Source organism: Bactrocera dorsalis, chromosome 4 (genome assembly GCF_023373825.1).
Source record: "Bactrocera dorsalis isolate Fly_Bdor chromosome 4, ASM2337382v1, whole genome shotgun sequence".
In the NCBI taxonomy this organism is placed as follows: Eukaryota; Metazoa; Arthropoda; class Insecta; order Diptera; family Tephritidae; genus Bactrocera; species Bactrocera dorsalis.
Window position 1 is genome coordinate 62,154,627 of NC_064306.1, and position 18,814 is coordinate 62,173,440.

General features: G+C 37.5%; 1 protein-coding gene across 2 annotated transcripts; it reads left to right on the top strand.

The window, feature by feature from the left end:
* Positions 1-162: 162 nt before the first annotated feature.
* On the top strand, positions 163-17,427 carry LOC105229781 (uncharacterized). Of its 2 annotated transcripts, none has more exons than XM_049454244.1 (11): positions 163-319; positions 10,831-11,074; positions 11,217-11,382; positions 11,450-11,769; positions 11,834-11,984; positions 12,053-12,258; positions 12,331-14,007; positions 14,099-14,254; positions 14,800-14,955; positions 16,269-16,688; positions 16,752-17,427. In XM_049454244.1, the coding sequence occupies exons 1-11, from the start codon at positions 293-295 to the stop codon at positions 17,135-17,137; spliced, it is 3,909 nt and encodes a 1,302-aa protein (XP_049310201.1). In that variant the 5' UTR covers positions 163-292; the 3' UTR covers positions 17,138-17,427. The 2 variants fall into 2 exon arrangements, with proteins under 2 accessions (XP_049310201.1, XP_049310202.1); XM_049454245.1 differs by lacking the exon at positions 163-319 and adding an exon at positions 8,962-9,250.
* The last annotated feature ends 1,387 nt before the right edge of the window (positions 17,428-18,814 follow it).

The following is an 18,814-nucleotide window of genomic DNA, read 5'->3' on the forward strand; positions in this document are numbered from 1 at the left end:
CAGTGTATGAATAATACAACGAAATCGCCTTCCCTCAAACAGGAAATTTGCAGAGCAAATGAGGCTGTTAAGTCTTTAACATCTCTGTTAGATGGAATCTTCACTCACATACATACGTAAACACATTCCCCGCCAATAGCTGTAATTTACTGGTTTTTGCTCTTCATCTCTGTATTCGTTGTTGTTTGCCTTTCAGTTTGCTTTTGTCGTGTTGTGTTGAACGTTTGCTTGTTTAAGTTGTTGCAGAGTTTATGCAAAAAGAGTGTAGTGTGACGTAAATGCGTGCCACAAGATGTCAGAGAAAATTTATACAAAAATGGTAAGTTGAAGAATTAACCCAAAGTGTGAGAAATATTTAATTTTGTGGGCGCCGTAAACTAAAAATTCCGCAAGCAAGTGAACTCATAGACTTTTTCGTTTTGGTTTTAGTTGCTTGTGCACGCGTGAGTGTGTGTGTGCAGGGGTGATTGGTATGTGTGTGATTGCTTTTGATGTATGTAGAAGAGCAAACGTAGGAAAGAAAATCGGTAATCGAAAGAGACCATCCCATACTGAGACAGCGAGAGAGATAAATATGTGAGAGAAAAACGATGCTTCGTTTTGTTGGATGACTTGATAAATTCCATGTTCGGCAATTTTTCAAAATGATTTTGTGTGCAATAGAAAGAGATGCGAGTAGCGAACGCCATTTTGTGTTGGTTTTCAACAAAACCGAATGTGAAATGCTTGCGCGCACTCTTCGTGACTTCATAATAATGACTCCATATGTATTTATGTACTGTTTATTCAATTAATTTGTGAGAGTTTTATGTTATCGCTTTTGATGATTTGTGAAGTGTAGAAAGAAGACTACTGTTGGCCTCTTCTAAAGATTGAATGAGTCAGGTAAGTAGTGGACTAACGCTCAGAGAGAAAGAGATGGAGCCACAGTTACTTAGGTTATTCGTTTATACGACAGGTTCGGGACGGTCCTTATCCAGATATAGAAAACAAAGGACCTTTATTAACCAAAAAATATGCTTATGATTATTTTTTTCATCACGTATCGAGTAATGCTGAGAGCGAAAGAGATGAAGCCGAAATTGCTTAAGTTATTCACTTAAAGTTGCTAGTTGACAATTAATAATTTATGGTAATCAGTAAGATCAGAGGTTAAAATCCCCTTCGGATGTACAACTGAATTATCAAACCACACAGAAGTTTTTACCTGGATAGACGAAGGACTGTACACAACTGTCTAAGAGCGATCTTCTTGGCGGATCAGCCATCTAACCTTACTCAGAGTTACCTATTGCATTGAGTACACGTTTAACCGGATTGAGAAATTCTAACCTGAAAAGTACTCACTCTTCTTCTTTTAGGTAGAATGGAGGACGGAGGATGGAGTCATGTTTAGAAGTTCACGCAAGTGAGGAAAGTTATCTGAGCGCCCTTCACTTAAGAGTGGCCAGAAACGATTCGATTCGCTCAAGCAGCTCACGGTTTCCGATTTTAAACCAAGTATCCTCTGGGTAGCCAAAAAACATCCATTGAGCGGATCCCAGGGTTGTGAGTATGGTTTTGAGCCCGCCACCTAAAAATAACCCTCAATGAAATTAAAAGGTCTCCTTACTATTTACTAATATTGAGATTTTTTTCACGAATTCGAGTACCGTTAATTCCTTGACTATTGAGGCCACAAATAAGATTAGGCCAGCAATGTTTTATTAAGTTTAAAAATTAGTTCCGCATTAATTAACAGATATGGTGTTTCATAGTTTCTAAACGGAGACTACATTTACCCCATTTTCGAGAGATGGAAAAACAGCTAGGTATAATATTACCCAACAATGCTTTCTGTGCCAAGAAAAAGCCAGAAATAGGGGCACCAATTCCTCACGTAATAAGAATTCTTGTTGTGAAAAGGTGAAAAACTTGAAATACAAGGTGCGTTCCAAAGTAAACAGGACTTTTTAAATCTAGCGCCCTCTGGTGGCGCCATCTATATGTCGACTGGTGAGTTAGAATCTGCTATCTTTATCGATTTTCCAGCGAAATTTCATGACATTTCATCGATTGGAAATGAAGCTATTGCGTTTTAAGTGTCAGTATGTTCGTATTATCGGTGCGAAAATGAGCTTCGAACAACGAGCAAACATTAAATTTTGTTTTAAAATTGGTAAAACTTTTACCCAAACGTTTCAATTGATGAAACAAGTTTATGGCGATGATTGCCTATCCCGTAGCAGAGTGCACGAGTGGTTTCAACGTTTTCAAAGTGGTCGTGAGGACATAAATGATGATCAACATGTGAACTAATCAAAATCCGTGATCACCGGAGTTTTCATCGAAACTGTGCGTGAATTCATCAAAAATCAGCCGAAATCATCATTGAATTTCATGGAAATGAAATTGAACATCTCCAAAACATCGATTTATCGCATTTTGACCGAACATTTGGGCTTACGAAAGCTGTGTGCAAGGCTTGTTCCCCACAAATTGACTGACGACTAACAATTGTTCAGAATCCAACATTCGAAGGACAATTATTTGACCAAAAATCACATTTTAACCACCCCGTATTCACCTGATATGGCAACGTGCGACTTCCTCTTGTTCGGAAAATGCATTTGCCCATGAAAGGAAAGCGTTATGCAGAGATAGGGGCCATTCAGAAGACTTGCACCGGCATACTGGCGGCCATACCGGCCAACGAACTAAAATACTCGTTCGATATGCTTTTGGACCGTGCAAAAAAGCTGTATTTGAATAAAATAAATTGCTTTTTCCGAAAAACCATTTGTTCTGTTTTTCTTAAGTCCTGTTTACTTTGGACCTTGCAAGTTGCCAATGCGCACCGAAATCCATAAAAACAAACTACAATTTTAACAGCTCTTTCTCTATCTTTGATGCTTATGTTCATTATAAGCAACAACATGAAATCAAAATTGGCTCTTTAAAATGTACATAAGTATCTGTTATTGTATTCGATAACTATCATTTATATCGATAGTGCATTTCGAGTGTTTCTCTAATCATTCTATAATCAAATTCTAATGTAAAATCTAGCTTTTTCTCTAACGTTAGAGACAGTGTTTGCTGGGATATATTATAATTTTTGAGAATGTTTCGGTTTACTCAAGGACTCTTTTGTCGCCCATTATCGGCAAATTCTCTATGAAGTCGCTAATTATGATCCTTGTTCACTTTTTTCTTAAATATTTCTTGGTCGGAATGGTCCCTTCGTCCTTCCTCGTTGTCCCCTCACCAAACAAAAAACCGATTAGCCGTCAAAAGAGTCGGAGTATAAGCCAGCACTGTGTAGACGCTCTCTGGTGAATTTTATGACTCATTCCGATTGCTACAGGACTACAGCTAAGTTACGAAATATTGATACGGTAGATTCTGTAATTGTCTTCCGATCGAACTTATCTATTGACATTTTTCATACTTCCATTAGATTACGACATACAAATATACATATGTTTATTTGCTTTTGCCTGACATCTTAGAAGTAAAATGTTAATTTCTTACATTTGCACAAATCAAACTAACAGCACCATGTACGCAGCATTCTTGTTTGGTCTCTTGCTGTTGGTCACGTTCAAAGTGTGTACACAAAAAATTTCGAGCATATAAACATACATACATACATATCTGATATGTGCATACAAACCGAACGCGCTCGTGTTTATTTTTTTAATACGCATGTGGTAAGTGTATGTACATATGTGTGTAGGCATGTGTATGTATAACTGAGTTAAGAATTAAGAGTAACATAACATTGCATAATTCATAACTGCTGATGGAGGCACTTTCCCGATCTCTTGCTGTACTTCTTGATCAGTGTTGCCACCTCGTAACTTTTTTTAAGTTTTTGTGCGTTTTACATTTTTAAATTTATTAAACTTGCTGTTGAATTACTTATTTAAAGTTTGCACTGATTATTGTTAAACTTATCTGAATCGATATTATACGGTCAGGTGGAAAGAAATCCATTGTTCTTCTAATAGATGGTTTATGTAAACTGTATGTCGAAATTGGATAGGTTAGGTTAGGTTAGGAGGTCGATCCTAACAGGGATCTCACTTAGACAGCTTAGAATGTCGATCCATCGTAGTACGTATAAAAACCTAAACCTACATTCCAGATCATAAGACCATTATAAATCGAAGAAGCTCTTTGAGCATCTCACGAAATTTTTGAGACGACTAATGTCAGTTTCGAATATGTGTTCTGGTTTGCCAAAGGTAACACTACCGAGATGTTTCAGCTTTAGTCGTTAGGAGAAAGTGCTTCTACGCTTCCATCTCGCCCTCGAGTCCGATCATAATGTAAGCATTCTTTCGACTGTCAAAGAGCTCAATACTACATAAAAAATGTTTGGAACCATTTAAATATGGTTTCACACAAAAATAATTTCCTCGTATGGTTGCCACAAGATACGGCCATAGTCGAAACGCACTGTGCTTGGTGATTTTACAGAAATCATCTACTGTAAGTTGCTTTTTTAGTGTCAAACACTTAAGGTTATACGGACCCATACTGGTAACAATTGGACCATCTGAAGGAATGAAGGATGTTACCCGACTGGCATTAACCATTAGGAGCGGAATCAATCTCAGTCAATACTAATAATCAAATACATATATTCACATTCTGGACCGAATCTGATACTAAGTCATTCCTACCTAGTCCATTGTGTAGAAGGTTTTTGTTGGTACAAATTCGCCTCGAGACGAAAACAATAATCGACTTGTGAAAATCGATCCAGTCCACGGTTTTCTGCTAATAGGAACGCGGATTTCGATGATGATCCCTTCCAACGATAGTCAGATGTACGTAATCGGAACGGACACGGATTTTTTTATTCGGTCAAGGACTGCCAACTTGGCAGTATGCTGGCCCTACAACTAACTAACTAGGGGTTCGATTATAGTGGCGTTATGAAATTACCTACAAAATAACGACAAGTTATCGAACAAACTGACACATATTTTACCCAAGTCGGATCATTTCAACTATGCTAAACAAAACCTTCAATTTAATGTAAAAATATAGTATTTATTTTTACCAAAATAATAATTTATATCATGCGTTTTAAAATATAATATATACAATACCAGGCAACCCTATCTAACTATGCAATGGCAACGCCTGAAGAGAAGAAACGCAAGGTTACCAACACGAATGTTACTACTCTTGCAGTGTGTATACATAATGTTAAATGTAGAGAGAAGATGAGATTCTGTGAACTGTTACTATTCGCGGGTTCTGCACGTTGCATATCACTTGGTGGTTGATTCAATCATTTACATATGTATGTATGTATGTGTGTATATTGATATAAATAAGTATTTATATTTGATATGTATTGTTCGGCATGTTTTTGCCGATACGCAGCACAAATTAGGCCATTTTTTGCGATCGGAGAATATCACAAAGGAAGTCAATAATTCGATTTTTTAAGACGTAAAACAATTATTGGGGTACTCACAACGTGTCATAAAGCATCGTAAAAGTATACAATCATATTATACTAGTTTAAAAAATGTGTTGTTGGATTGCATACTAACATAAGTTTACGCAAGTACAACTCTGAACGCTATGTTTTCGGATCGTTATAACTTATAACTTTATGAGACTATGTGAAACCCCTATACATGCATATATTTTAAACAAAATAATGAAATTAGAAGAAATGATGAAGAGAAAGAGCTATTACTTTTTTAGGTAGACGATTGCTGTACGCAACGTCATGAACGAAACGAACTGTCAAATATTCATAGCAAATGAATCCTCCACTGTTTTTAATGGCGTCAAGTACTAATATTTTTTTGTTTCAACTACACTTTACAAAGTAAGCGAGACGAAATCATCATAATTTTCATTTCTAACTTTTTTAAGAGGATGAAATCGGTATGGCTGCGTTCAGACTTTTGTCGCTCATTATCAGAAAAGCTTCTTTTTGTTTCGCTCATTCTTTTCACACTAGTGACACGAATCCGACATCTTAAGTGCTGAATACAATGCTGACGACAGACGAAAAACGACATCTGTCAAATATTAAAATACACACGTTCTTATGGATACTGTTGTTTTGACAGCTGCACGACTACACGACTGTAGGCCGACAGTTATCGTTCTCGCTAACTTCAATATACTCCTATATTTGCCAACGACAGTAGAGTTGACAGTAGAATGGAAGATAGAGAGATGAGGAAGAGTGGTGATGCCACTAATATGTAAAATGTAAAATTATTCACAGCTCTAACAAACTTGACGTTATTTTACAAATAAGAGCATAAAATAGCTCTATTATACCATTTGTAATAACAATTGATAATTTAAAACAAATAAATTTACCTATTTACTTATTTTTTGCATAAGAAATTTCACTTTGAACAAAATATTAAAATTTCTTGAAGTGCAAGGTATTAGTATGGCCACAACGAAATTGTGTACATGCAAAATGGACAACTGCATTGTCTTGTGTACATGCGTTCATGTAGTAGGATGCACAACGCCGTTTTCAGTTCACTATCGCGCTGCCAGGTCGTGTCGCGAGCATTGTATTCAGCATATAAGTCGCACAATTTTCAACATTTTCTTTGATATCACATTCTTAAATCATTACACGCTCCATATTCACCCTATTTTAAATTTTTTTTTTTATTATATTATACATATATAGTACATATGTATGTATATTCATTTGAAATTGAGCGGAATAGAGTTTCAAAATGAAAAGCAATGCCAAATTGAGTACCAGCGAACTGTTACGTACAGAAAGAGAGTCCCCCGAGAGTTCTCCCCAGCGAGTGTACCCCAGCTCTCTCTATCGCTTCCTCGCTCAGAAAACCCAAAAAGTCTCCTCGTGAACATAGTCAAAACAAAAAAAAAACGGGACGAAATTATTATATTAAATTTATGCTTTAAGGGAGAAGGAGAAAGTAAATGATTGACACTGAAGCTGTTTTTATGGTTCCGAAAACATATTGAATGCGAGACCGAGATAGAAATAGAGACAAAGCCCCCGTTTGCTATTTCAACATGGAAAGATTTACGATCCAGCAACGGGTCGAGATTATAAAAATTTAATACCGAAATTCGTAGTTAGTGGCCTCGACATTAAGAGCGCTACGTCCAATTTATAGTCGTCATAATCGTCCTGTTAGATCAACAATTGATCGTCTCGTGGAAAAGTTTGAATCCACAGGCATTGTACAAAATGTTCTCTTGCCAGTGTGACAAAGAAGTGCCCGTAGTACCGAGAATGTTGCTGCGGCTAGCACATCAGTTGAGGAACACTCATATCAGTCTCTCACACGTCGTTCTAAAGCGTCAAGCATCTCTGTGATGTCGTTGTGGCGAATTTTGCGAAGAGATCTTAGCCTACATGCCCAAAATCAAATTGACAGAAGAACTGAACTGAAGCCGCTCGTCCACCAGAATCGTCGGATGTTCGTGAATTTGGCTGAGCAACAACTTGAAAATTATCTGGATTTTCATCGAAAAATCTTCAGTGATGAGGCTCATTTCTGGCGGAATGGTTTCGTCAATAAGCAAAATATGCATTATTGGTCAGGCAGCAATCCACACGTACTCCATTAGTCACCATTGCCAGCGTCGTCAGTGGACCGTACTTCTTCCGTGATGATCACGACCGGCATGTTACTGTGAAAGAAATCGCTGCCGCTTAGTGATAACTGAATATTTTTGGCCCGAATTAAATGATATGGACTTGGACAATATGTGGTTCCAATGGAACGGCGCCATTTTTTTGAAAACCAAATTTGGGTAACGTGTTATCTGATGAAATGGCCCAGTCAATTCGCCTCGGTCGTGCGATTTGATGCCGTCAGACTATTTCCTGTGAGGCTTCGTCAAGTTTTTGGTCTATGTCAAAAAGCCAGTGACGATTGATGAACTTCGTACGAATATTGAACGTAAAATTGCCGCAGTATCGGTCGATTTATCCTTGAAAGCCATCGAAAATTGGGTTCAGCGTTAGGACTTTTGCAAGCGTGCCCACGGTGGCCATACATAGTGGCATCGAATGCACTTTCATAGAAATAAAGAATTTCGTTGATCCCAAACCGTTTTTGTTTTGTAGCGCTCTTATTGAAAACCCGTTATAATCCCTCAAAGTTTCCTAGAGGTGAGGTGTTTCAATATGTTAATATTTTATACTAGTCTAGATGAAGCAAAGGTATCAGTTTTTATTCCAAATTTCAGAGCTATCGTTCCACGAGTTCAATTTCAATAAGTACTTTCCATGAATTCTTAAAAGTTGAGGATGTTTCATTATAAGTTTTGCCATATTTATCCGGATTTCTTTATTTCGAAATTTGCATATTCTTCTTTGCTGGAACACCACTTTATTAGCCCAAAAGAAGCAGTTATATCCATAATTTTTTAAGATCGATAATAATCGAGATAATCAAATTGAAAAGAATATTAACCTAAATACGACGCTTTATCTGTCAGACTTACATTTCTGTATCAGTGCTCTCTCGTTTTAGTGGCCACAGCTGTATTTGCGGATACACACTTCTCTGCTGTCTCTTTCCCTCATATATGCAACTGTGAATGTTCGTTTTTTCAGTTCTATTTTCGCCTACGGTTTTCTTAAAAAAATCATTTCACTTTTTCATCCCGAATTTCTATGAAGTCCGTATAACGTCATTCGAATGAGCACAACAATGCTTTATCACTCTCATTTGTATTTCATACCAACTGCCAAGGCGTTGTGCTCAGAAATCATGAGCACCCGATGGATTGTATTAGTACATGTAAAGAAGACTCGTCATTGCTGCCGAAATGCCGTTGACTTTAACAGTCGCCTTGCATAGGTAACAGAGCAAATAACATGAAAGCAGTTCGTTTGTTTGTTTGCTATTTTCAGCATTGCGTACGCTTTTAGGCAAAACAGAGAGCGTTGCTGGATATTCCACATGTGCTCGGCTCGTTTGTTTGTGCGTTTGTTTATGCACTCAAGCATTTGTGATTTGCCTACTCGAGTGTGCGCGTGTGCGTGTGTGTGTTTATGGGTATTCATTCGCATGGCGGGCATTACTCAGAAGTTCGTCTCACATTTTTCACTGTGTTGTTTCTGTTTCGCTTTAGTCTGCTTTTGACGAGGCAAATAGTAAGATTATATGGTGAAGCGTGTTTGTGATTTTTGTTGATTACATTGAAAAGAAATAAAAAATATAAAATTTGAAGGAAGCTTAGGCGCATTGATCTGCAAAGAATGTGCGATGAAAATGTAAGTGAAATTAATCTTAAACTTCGGTAATTAAAATGCCTGAAAATTTTCTACAATGCCAAATGTGTACTATGCGTACGAATGGCGGAGGAAGAAGAACACATGAAGAGAGCGCCTTTTAACAGTGTGAGGGGGCGAAAGCGCAAAATATCAGGGGAATACATTTGCTTGCGCTTCATGTGGGCGCAGCTGGCAACTCTCAATTGACTGCTGAAAATTGTTGTTGGCTGTTAGAAAGAGTCAAATGTATTTGTGCGGAAATTATTATATAACTGGGCATGGATCTTGGGATCCGGTGCTAACTTAAATTCGTGGTTTGTGTCTCAGCTGTACGTGTAAATTAGGAGGACTTTTTAAGACTTTTTCAAGTGACAGTTCAGGGGTATTTCAGATAATGAGAGGTTAAGGATAGGGATTTAAGATAATGTGGGGAGGGGGTTAGGTATTTAAGATTATGAGAGTAGTATAAATAAGGTCAATCAGAACAAATGACAATTGAAATAAAATAGAGTTTAACTTGTTAAGAGTCGAATACGCAAAAAGACGGTGGATATACTGGAATATGAAAAAAAAAACTTAAATGCTGAGAGTTAGGAATTCCGTTCCCACGACAGTCAGGTTTAAATAAGCGGAACTGATCTAAATTTTTATCCCGCCAAGGACTGTCAACTCGGCTCCATTCCTCGAAATTTCTTCAAGAATGTTTTCTGCTGCTACAACAACAATAGTTGGGAATTTCGGAGAGGTGACTAATGATCTTGTCGGTATGAGAGAGAACTAGGGTATAGTTGGGTATATTTAACCGTCATGGACCCAGCTTTTTATTGAGATTTGATTGAAATAGCTTATTTAATGGATCCGAATTCTTCATTGTACATATGTATATATATTGTAGACCCGGGCTGAAGCTTTCGAACATAGTAAAAGTGAAAAAATTATATTAGAGTGTAATCTTTTGAAAAAGGCGGAGCCTACAACAAACGTGAAAGGAAAAATATTTAACGGGCGACCTCTGGTGGGAAAGTGGTAGGGAGGGGTGTGGTTAAGTAAAAAAACCACAAGTCGTGTAGAAAACAGTGAAATAGTGAAAATTGTAGAAAAAAGAAAGATCTACAACTTTTGGGTTAGCATTTTTTCAAATAACCTCAAAATTTCTGAGAAAAAATGCAAATAATGGAGTTTCTGGTTTTCGGTTTTTGGTACCTGAGCAAGGTACCGGTATTCAAAACTTCATTCCCGTTTATGCCATTTATGTTTTCAAGCTTGTATAATTTAAAATTTCGTCACAGCCAATCATGTAAAATATTCCTACTGGGTATTACAAGAAAAATGTTAACAGAGCAAGTCGAAATGTTAAAAGTGTTGCCATTTAACAATAAAAGAATAAATAAATCATAAATAATACAATATTTTTGAAAAATATATGGAATTAGTACATACATACATATGTACTTTAAACCTATGTAGATTTATCAAAAAAATAAAAATAAAAATAAAAAATGTATATGAATATATATACATATTTATTTTAATTAATCATTCCAACTCTCTCACTTTGTTTTTTTCCCTTCCAATAACAGGCCTTGAATTTTAATCCTTGCGCTCCTGAAGCCATGACCGATCCCATAGAAGTGTATAACATGTTCATAGTGGAAGATGAGGAGTCCAAAGACTCCGTTAAGCAAAACGCGCGGTTCCAAAAGCGTCTCATACGGCACGTACGACGGCACCGCGTACTTTACGACCCGAAACATAAACAATTTTCATGTGTCGAAGCGAAAAACGAAGTTTGGGAGAAAATTGCAAAGCGAATGGGTTGCGATGGTAAGTACATACAAACATAAACACACATGCACATGCATACTAGGTGTATGTATGTATATATGAAGTGATCTTGCAAAAATTCTCTGTTGAAGTCAATTGACTGCAAATAATCTCATTTATGTCTTGTTTATTTGTATACCAGCCGATCTATGCAAGAATACTTGGGTGAACTTGCGTTATTCTTATCAAAAATATGCGCGCCGATTGCGTAAATTCTTTGCCAACAAAGCGTGTAAGAAGCGGAGCCGCCGTCCTGTAATGGCATTTGAAACGGAACTAGTTTTCCTCTGGCGTTTCATAGCTGACAAGTGCGTTGGAGAGTTTTGCAAAAAGACAAAAAGCAATTTTCAAACCGGTTTTTTTTTTCAATTTTAGAATACGCTGTCCCCTGCCCTACAGCGATGAAATGGAGGCGAAGGCAGCTGCGCACACACAACCAGCTGCCATCGACGATGACATAGTTTTGCTGGAGGATGACGTCGAAGTGATCGACTTGGACGACGAAACGCCGGCCATAACTAAAGTACTTTCCAAGCTATCGAAGTTGCACTTCCAAGTCACGCCGGAGATACGGCGCTTGATATACAATTTGCAATGCTATCAGGAGATATACGACTGTGGCCATCGGTATTATGAGGATTACCGGCGCAAAGGCATCATTTGGAATGCCATCGCGAACGAAGTGGGCGATAAGGGTATGGCTGTCGTGTTGTATGTACAGTTAGAATTTTAATTAAACTCTAATTTCCAATATTTTAGCTACGAAATTGATGAAATGTTGGCTACAAATACAAACGCGCTACGAATGGGAGCTAATGCAACGGCGGTGGGATAAGGATCTGACAGCTACAAAGCCGCAAACCGAGCTGGAGAGTCTGTTGAATTTCACCAAGCCACACATACTTAAAATGTAGGCTTTACTTTGGATATATATTATGTTTGAATCGCACAACTAAATTGTTTTGTAACGCTTTTCAGGCCAAGAACGGTTTACAAGAGCTCTTTCTTCCTCAAAAAGGATTGGCATGAGCCCATTGATCACTTCAAGAACATCTTCAGCTTGCTGGTGGCAATGAAGAAGTATCCAATCGTGATCACACTCACCGAAATGATGGTGAACAAAACCGAAGATGTCGATACCGTTAAATATATACAACTTTGGTCCGATGTGGCAAATACTAAAGGTTAGTCGTCATTAATTTTCAGTTGTGAAGTCAAATCTACAATATTTTTCTACTTTCCTTAACCATCTTCAGCTGGCGGTGTAACGCCTGGTCAGTGCGAAGCCACTTGGCTGATTCTACGTTTGTTCTACTGGGAACTAATGGGCATGCGCAAACACAGTTATCAACTGCAAGACAAATGGTATTTCGAAACCATTATAACGGAGCTGTATGCCTTGTCTAGAACGTATAAGTTGCCACGCGCCAAAAAGTCTACACTCGGTACGCTCATGTTATCGTCCATATGCGCCGATGAGGTAGTCCAACCTGCCCCCACAACCGCTGGCAATGCAAGCAAGGTGCCGCAAACCGAAGTTGTGGCAGTGTTGAACGATTCACCACCACCACCGAAAGAAACGTTAATGGGCAACACCATCGTACCGATATCCGTCAGTCTGGACGAAGACAAAATCAGCTCGTCAATAATCGAAAACAAGCGTCAAGGTCAAGCGTCAGTTAAAACTGTCGTAATACGCAATAAACCGCAAAACAACGTCATACCCACTCCCGCAGTCATACCCACTCCCGCAGTCAGCACTTGCACCACAGTCCCAAATAAGGGCTCGGTTGTAACGGTCACCAAAAAAACGACGTCTTATCCACAAGTGCACTCGCCACAAATACGCGTCAAATCGCAGGCGCAACTGCAAGCCCCCGAACCGAACAAAATCTTTGTGCAAGCGCTCCCACAAATACAAATACACGCGCAACCCACACCCGCGCCGAAACCAAGTCCACAAATACAAATACACGCGCCGCCCACACCCGCGCCGAAACCAAATCCACAAATACAAGTACAAGCCATAACGATGCCGTGCATGCCACAAGCGCAACAAGCACAGCAATATCAAATGCTACCGCTCACACCGATACAAGCGCAAACCAAATTGGCAGTGAAGCAACAAGCCAGCGTGCAGACGCCGGCACAATTCATACCCACCAATATGGGTCAGTTGTTGCCGCCCACAACCATAGAGCCGACACTACACGAAGCCACCACAATCGCTTTGGATACGCTAAAGACGCCGAAAATTGTGTCGGCAGTCAGTTTGGCACCGCGCGCCAACTTCCCCGTACCCTTCATCAATAAGGGTTTGCAAATCACCGCAGTTGCTGGTTCCGTAACCAGCGCATCACCACCCGCGCCGCCCACTTCCGCCGCGCCACTGCGCGCAGTAGCACCCACCTTAAACGCGCTTGCTCCGCCGCCAACGGTTGTTATGGCGCCCACGTCGAACACCTTAAATTTACCCTTTGTCTTGCCGGATAAAACAAATATTACCAAGTGTCCGCCGTTGACTTGTGTCAACACCACCGACCCAGTCCCCAATACGGGTACGATAATAACGATGCCGAATGCTGTGGTGCCTGCGCCCATGCGGACGCAAGCGACTATGCCGCTGCCCACAAGGGAGCCTACGTCGGTCGAGCCGAAAATACCCGCTACGGTGTTGGCGCGCCCATATTTGACACCGACCTCACAGCTGAACTCCAACGAAATTATGATCGAATTGATTAGTTCGGTGAATGGCAATCAGTTGGTGGTGCACGGGCCGCCGCTGGAGCAAAAGTACTCACTGCCCATGAGCACGACGGCGCTGCTGATCCGCGAGGTGCTCTCCATACCGTATTTGCATAAGAAGGACTACAATAAACCGCAACAGGTCAATATGTGTTGGCAGTACTTGGCCAAACGGTTCAATTTACCGGGTAAGTCACGACGGAGTTCGTTAAAAATAGTCGGGTATATATTCTAAGAAATCCTCAAAACAATTAAAAATTGTCCTTTTCTGCCTTATAGTGCATATTTGCAAGGCTTGTTGGAACTTCTTGTCGGAAAACTTCGCGCATTTCCCGCAAATTGCGCCTATGGAAGAGCTGACGAAGCCGCTGAAGATTGGCATTAGGGTGTGGCGCGAAAATTACACATTCTTTCAAACATTCAACGATAAAGCAGGTAATATATTTTATGATTCGAGCTCCATTGACATACATAACAGTGGCACTTCTGTTTTACAATATTTATTTAAGAAAAAATAGTTTTCTAACTTTAAAAAAAAAAAATATTTTCTCAGCCAAAAAAAAATAAATTAATTTTGTAACTTCAAAAAGAATATTAATTTTCTCACCTAAAATAATAATTTTCCAACCTCAAAAAAAAATCAATTTTCTCACCTAAAAAAATTATTTTCTAACCTCCAACAAAATGTAATTTTAGATTTTCAAAAAAATAAATTAATTTTCTAACTTCAAAAAGAATATTAATTTTCTCACCTAAAATAATAATTTTCCAACCTAAAAAATATATATTCTAACCCTATCAAAATATTAACTATCTCACCTAAAAAATAATTTTCTGACCTGAAAAAAAAAAATTTTAAACTCACAAAAAAAAAAAAAATAATTTTCTAAACTCAAAACAAAAATTTATTTTTAAACCTAAAAAAAAAATGTCTAACCTCAAAAAAAAAAAACAAACTTGTTTTCTCTTACTCCCCAAAGCCCAAATGCGTTTGCCGTTCGCAAAGGATGCTGTGGAAAAGTTCTTCGATAATATTAGAAATCAAACAAAGCAGCTACCACGTGTAGGTGGCAGGAAATTGACTTTCGTCGCTGATTGGCAAGCCGCAATAAATAGCAATCCACATGTACCGAACAGTAAGTACTCAAATTTTGAATAAAATGAATAGCAAATAATTTAAATAAAAAATATGTGGCAATCCTGCTAAAATTCGGTCGAGTAATCCTTTTCGAACCGTTTTAGTTTGTTGCCCTTACTGCCACACATAATTTATTATACAAATTTAAATAATTTAGAAAAAAGAAAAAGGTGGCAACACTGCTGAAAAATGTGATTAGCTGAAATTTCTTGTTAGACACTTAAATTTAATATAAATTACTATAAAAAACTATATTTATCAAAAATGGTCATCATTAATTACTTCATCATTATCATCATTTAAAACAAAAAAATGTGGCAACTCTTCTCAAAAATATGTATATTAGCCTCAAATCTTTCTGAGCAGATTTAGTTTTTGGCACTTATTGAAATATTGAATTTATTATAATACTTTTCTATTAAATTAAAAATTTAAAAGGTGGCAACACTTTTAAGAAATATGTTTAACTGAGATTTTTTTTAAGCGTTTAACTTGCATACCAGTTGTGCAATAATTTGCTAATTTTTGAATTTAATTGAATTATATTTTTTAAACATATGGCAGCGCTATTTGAAAAATATTTTCAATTGAAAGTTTTCTTAATAAATTTGATTAAAAAAACTGATTTTGTTGTTTCTACCGCGTTACCATTTCTAATAATAAACATTAATAATAGTTAAATTTGGCAAAATCTGGCAACCATTCTCTAAAAAATTCTTGCCAGAACGTTAAATTGATAAAAAAAATATTTTTTTTTTTAACAATAAGCGTTCCTAAACCGCCTTAGTTTAATACCTGTTACCCAAAATTTTCTTTATTTAGGAAAACTGTTAATTTCAAATTTCATACAGTTGGCAACCCTTATCAAATAGAATTAGCTGTAATATTTCCTAAACCTCTGCAGTTTCACACTCATTTGTTTTTTTTATATATTTTTTTACTTCAAATTTTTGAACAGGTGGCAACCTTCTGAAAAAAATTTTATTGAACATATTTTAACTGTACAGTTTCACACTCATATTTGTTTTTCTTATACATATACATACATATATGTATATTTTTTACTGCAATTTTTCGAACAGGTGGCAACCTTGCAAGAAAAAAAATTTTATTATAAAGTTTTTACACTATAAAATTAAATTTTTTTCAAATTCGTGCACCCCACTACACTATTGCAGTTACACCGTCGTGACGACATCTTGTTATGCTACATAATTTCGTTGCCGTCGTTTTTTATTACTAATTCATATTAAAACCGAGAACTATATAATATAAATAATAACATATCTCTAATTATGATTTACTTTGCAGAAGTCTGGTTCGGCACATGGACCCTCTTTAAAGGCGCCTTTACGAAGTACATGCGCGATTTGGAGCTCGGCATCGACAACAAATGGTCGCTGGAATGGTGGCGCGTCTTGGCCAAAATGGATTTCCTAATCGAAGAACAATATCATAATATGGAACCGTTCTACTACATCGTGCGCAACAAAATGATCGACGAATGCGAACGTTGCATCAGGGAAGAGCAAAAGTACACTATCGATCCGAAGACGAAGCGTTTCGTGCGGAAGTCAGACATGCCGCATCCGATGCTGCAGAAAATACCCGACATCGATGCCTATCGCGTCGTAATGACCGTGCGTCGCTATCCGCAAATTTACCAAAAGGCAACCGACGAAGAGAAGAATAAAGCGTGGCAGAAAGTCGCGCTCGAAATGCGCTCAACCGGTAAGCAGGCATTGAAAATTATAACTACCGTTATATTAAAATATAAACTTTGCTTCATTTCAGTGACGACATGCCGTTTTGCCTTCCAATGCGCCATGAAGAACTATCGGCTGTATGCGGCGCGTGATCCGGCGAATCGGTGTCGCCTCAATCATCGCTATTACAAACATTTAGCGGAAATTTATCGTGCCATCAAACCGACGCGCAAGCTCAATATTAAAACACCATCCGAACTGAATCAGTCTGTTAGCGATAATCCCGACGCGAACGAGCCAGTATTCCCCGAACGTTTCATAATGGACATCAACATGGGCAATAGTCACTCGAATGTGGTTATGAAGAATTGGGCCTATGGTGTGGGCATATCCGTGCGGAAGGAGAAGTTGGAAGCGCTCTTCCAAAAATATCGTCCAACTTCAGCGCTAGGCGAAACCCCAACAATAAAATAGTAGGTTTAGTGTAGGTGGACAGCACTGATTTCGAACGCACTACAATTGGAGATATATATTTATATGATAGTTAGCTAGATTAGCACTAATTATATAAACAAGAAAACACTTTTGCGACTTTCTTTAATTTTAGAACATTTTTTAACTGTTATGTAGTTGTATCATATTTCTAAGCATGGTCCTTACGTATTCCATATACTATATATAAATATACATACTGTTAAATATAGGAGTATGTATGTGACTGTATATAATGTAAAATAAACTTAAAAACTCATAGTTTTCATAAAGTTGCTATTTTCTATTAAGCGATAACCTTAAATTATGTTTAAGTTTGTAAAATAATTTCAAGAAATTTCAAATCAAATACCTTTACCGCAAAATTCACTTTTAATGTCGCCTTAGTGTTGTAAACATTCCTCAAATTGTTTTGGTGAGCGTTGCCGAGTTTACAGCCTTTGTCTGGTTCGGTCCGCTTAGAGGGATCCGATTATTTTGGGAACGATCCTTAACAAATTTTCAGAAGAGCTCATAGTAAGTGCGAAATCACGGTTCTTGTCATTTTTATGCTTAAATTCAAGCAATTTAATAAAACCTCAGATCAGAATTTGCTCTAATAGCATTTGCATTCTTTGCATCCAAGGAGTCACTCTAGATTCACAGCGGTTTCTACAGTGCTCTTCGTGAGTCAAGGCACAGTTGACGTTGACCACTTGCTAGTTTTAATATAACAAATAAGCGAAAATCATTGAAAAGCTTGTAAAATTTTTAAAAACAATTTCACGGATGAGATTTTAGGGCAATCTGATAGTGGCGCTGAGGCCTGAACTATGCCGCGGATATCTCTTTAAGCTAGTCTGATGGACGAATGACATTTCTTTCTCCGAAAGGCCAAGCGCACTGATGTAGCTTATTGATTCCGAAGTTGCCAAAGCCGCTGCATTCGCTGATATACATATTTCCTATTTATATATATATGTATATATGTAGCATATATTCAAAATTCACAGAAATTTCCTTCTACTTGTGGTCTGGCTGATTTTCATAGTTTATGCCAGCAACTACTCACGATTTTACACTTATATGCACTGTTGATTCATGCTTTCAAAACACTTGAATATTTTCTGGCAAAAACGGATGAATAATCTATAATATAACACGAAGTATCTTTAGCTTCCTTTCAAAGTGTCACAATTAAATTATTCAGCTTCCGATATTCATAATAAACTGCTGCTTACTTAAACTTGTTACAAACTGTCTTGAGCGCCATCTATTAGTTAAAACTTGTATATTGCTGGCGACATCTACGTGTGATTAAGATGTTTCAAAACTTCAAAGTGAGAATGTAAATAAACAGCGAATATTCAAATGTTAAGTCGGAGAATGTTAATAAATAGAGAAATGTTAAGTTAGAAAATGTTAATAAACAGAGAAGGTGCAAATGTTCGCTGTACTAAAATGTTAATTATTACGAGGGAATATCGAAAAATTGCTAGTTCAAAAACGACATTACATAGCATATAGATCAAAGAGCATTCACCATCCCAAAAGGGAGCTCAACGAAGGTATTATGTTAATATAATCGTGAAAATTGAATAAAAATAAATTATTTAAAAAATTAAAAAAAAAAAATTGGCATTTTCTGCTTGTGGTTCTCTATTATTAACATTCTCTGCT

Excerpts from the sequence above, each read along its gene's own strand:
- LOC105229781 (XM_049454244.1), top strand. The coding sequence starts at position 293 with ATGTCAGAGAAAATTTATACAAAAATG. Across the intron at positions 11,985-12,052 it reads AAGCCACACATACTTAAAAT|GCCAAGAACGGTTTACAAGA; the intron begins GTAGGCTTTACT and ends AACGCTTTTCAG. Across the intron at positions 14,956-16,268 it reads CAATCCACATGTACCGAACA|AAGTCTGGTTCGGCACATGG; the intron begins GTAAGTACTCAA and ends TTTACTTTGCAG.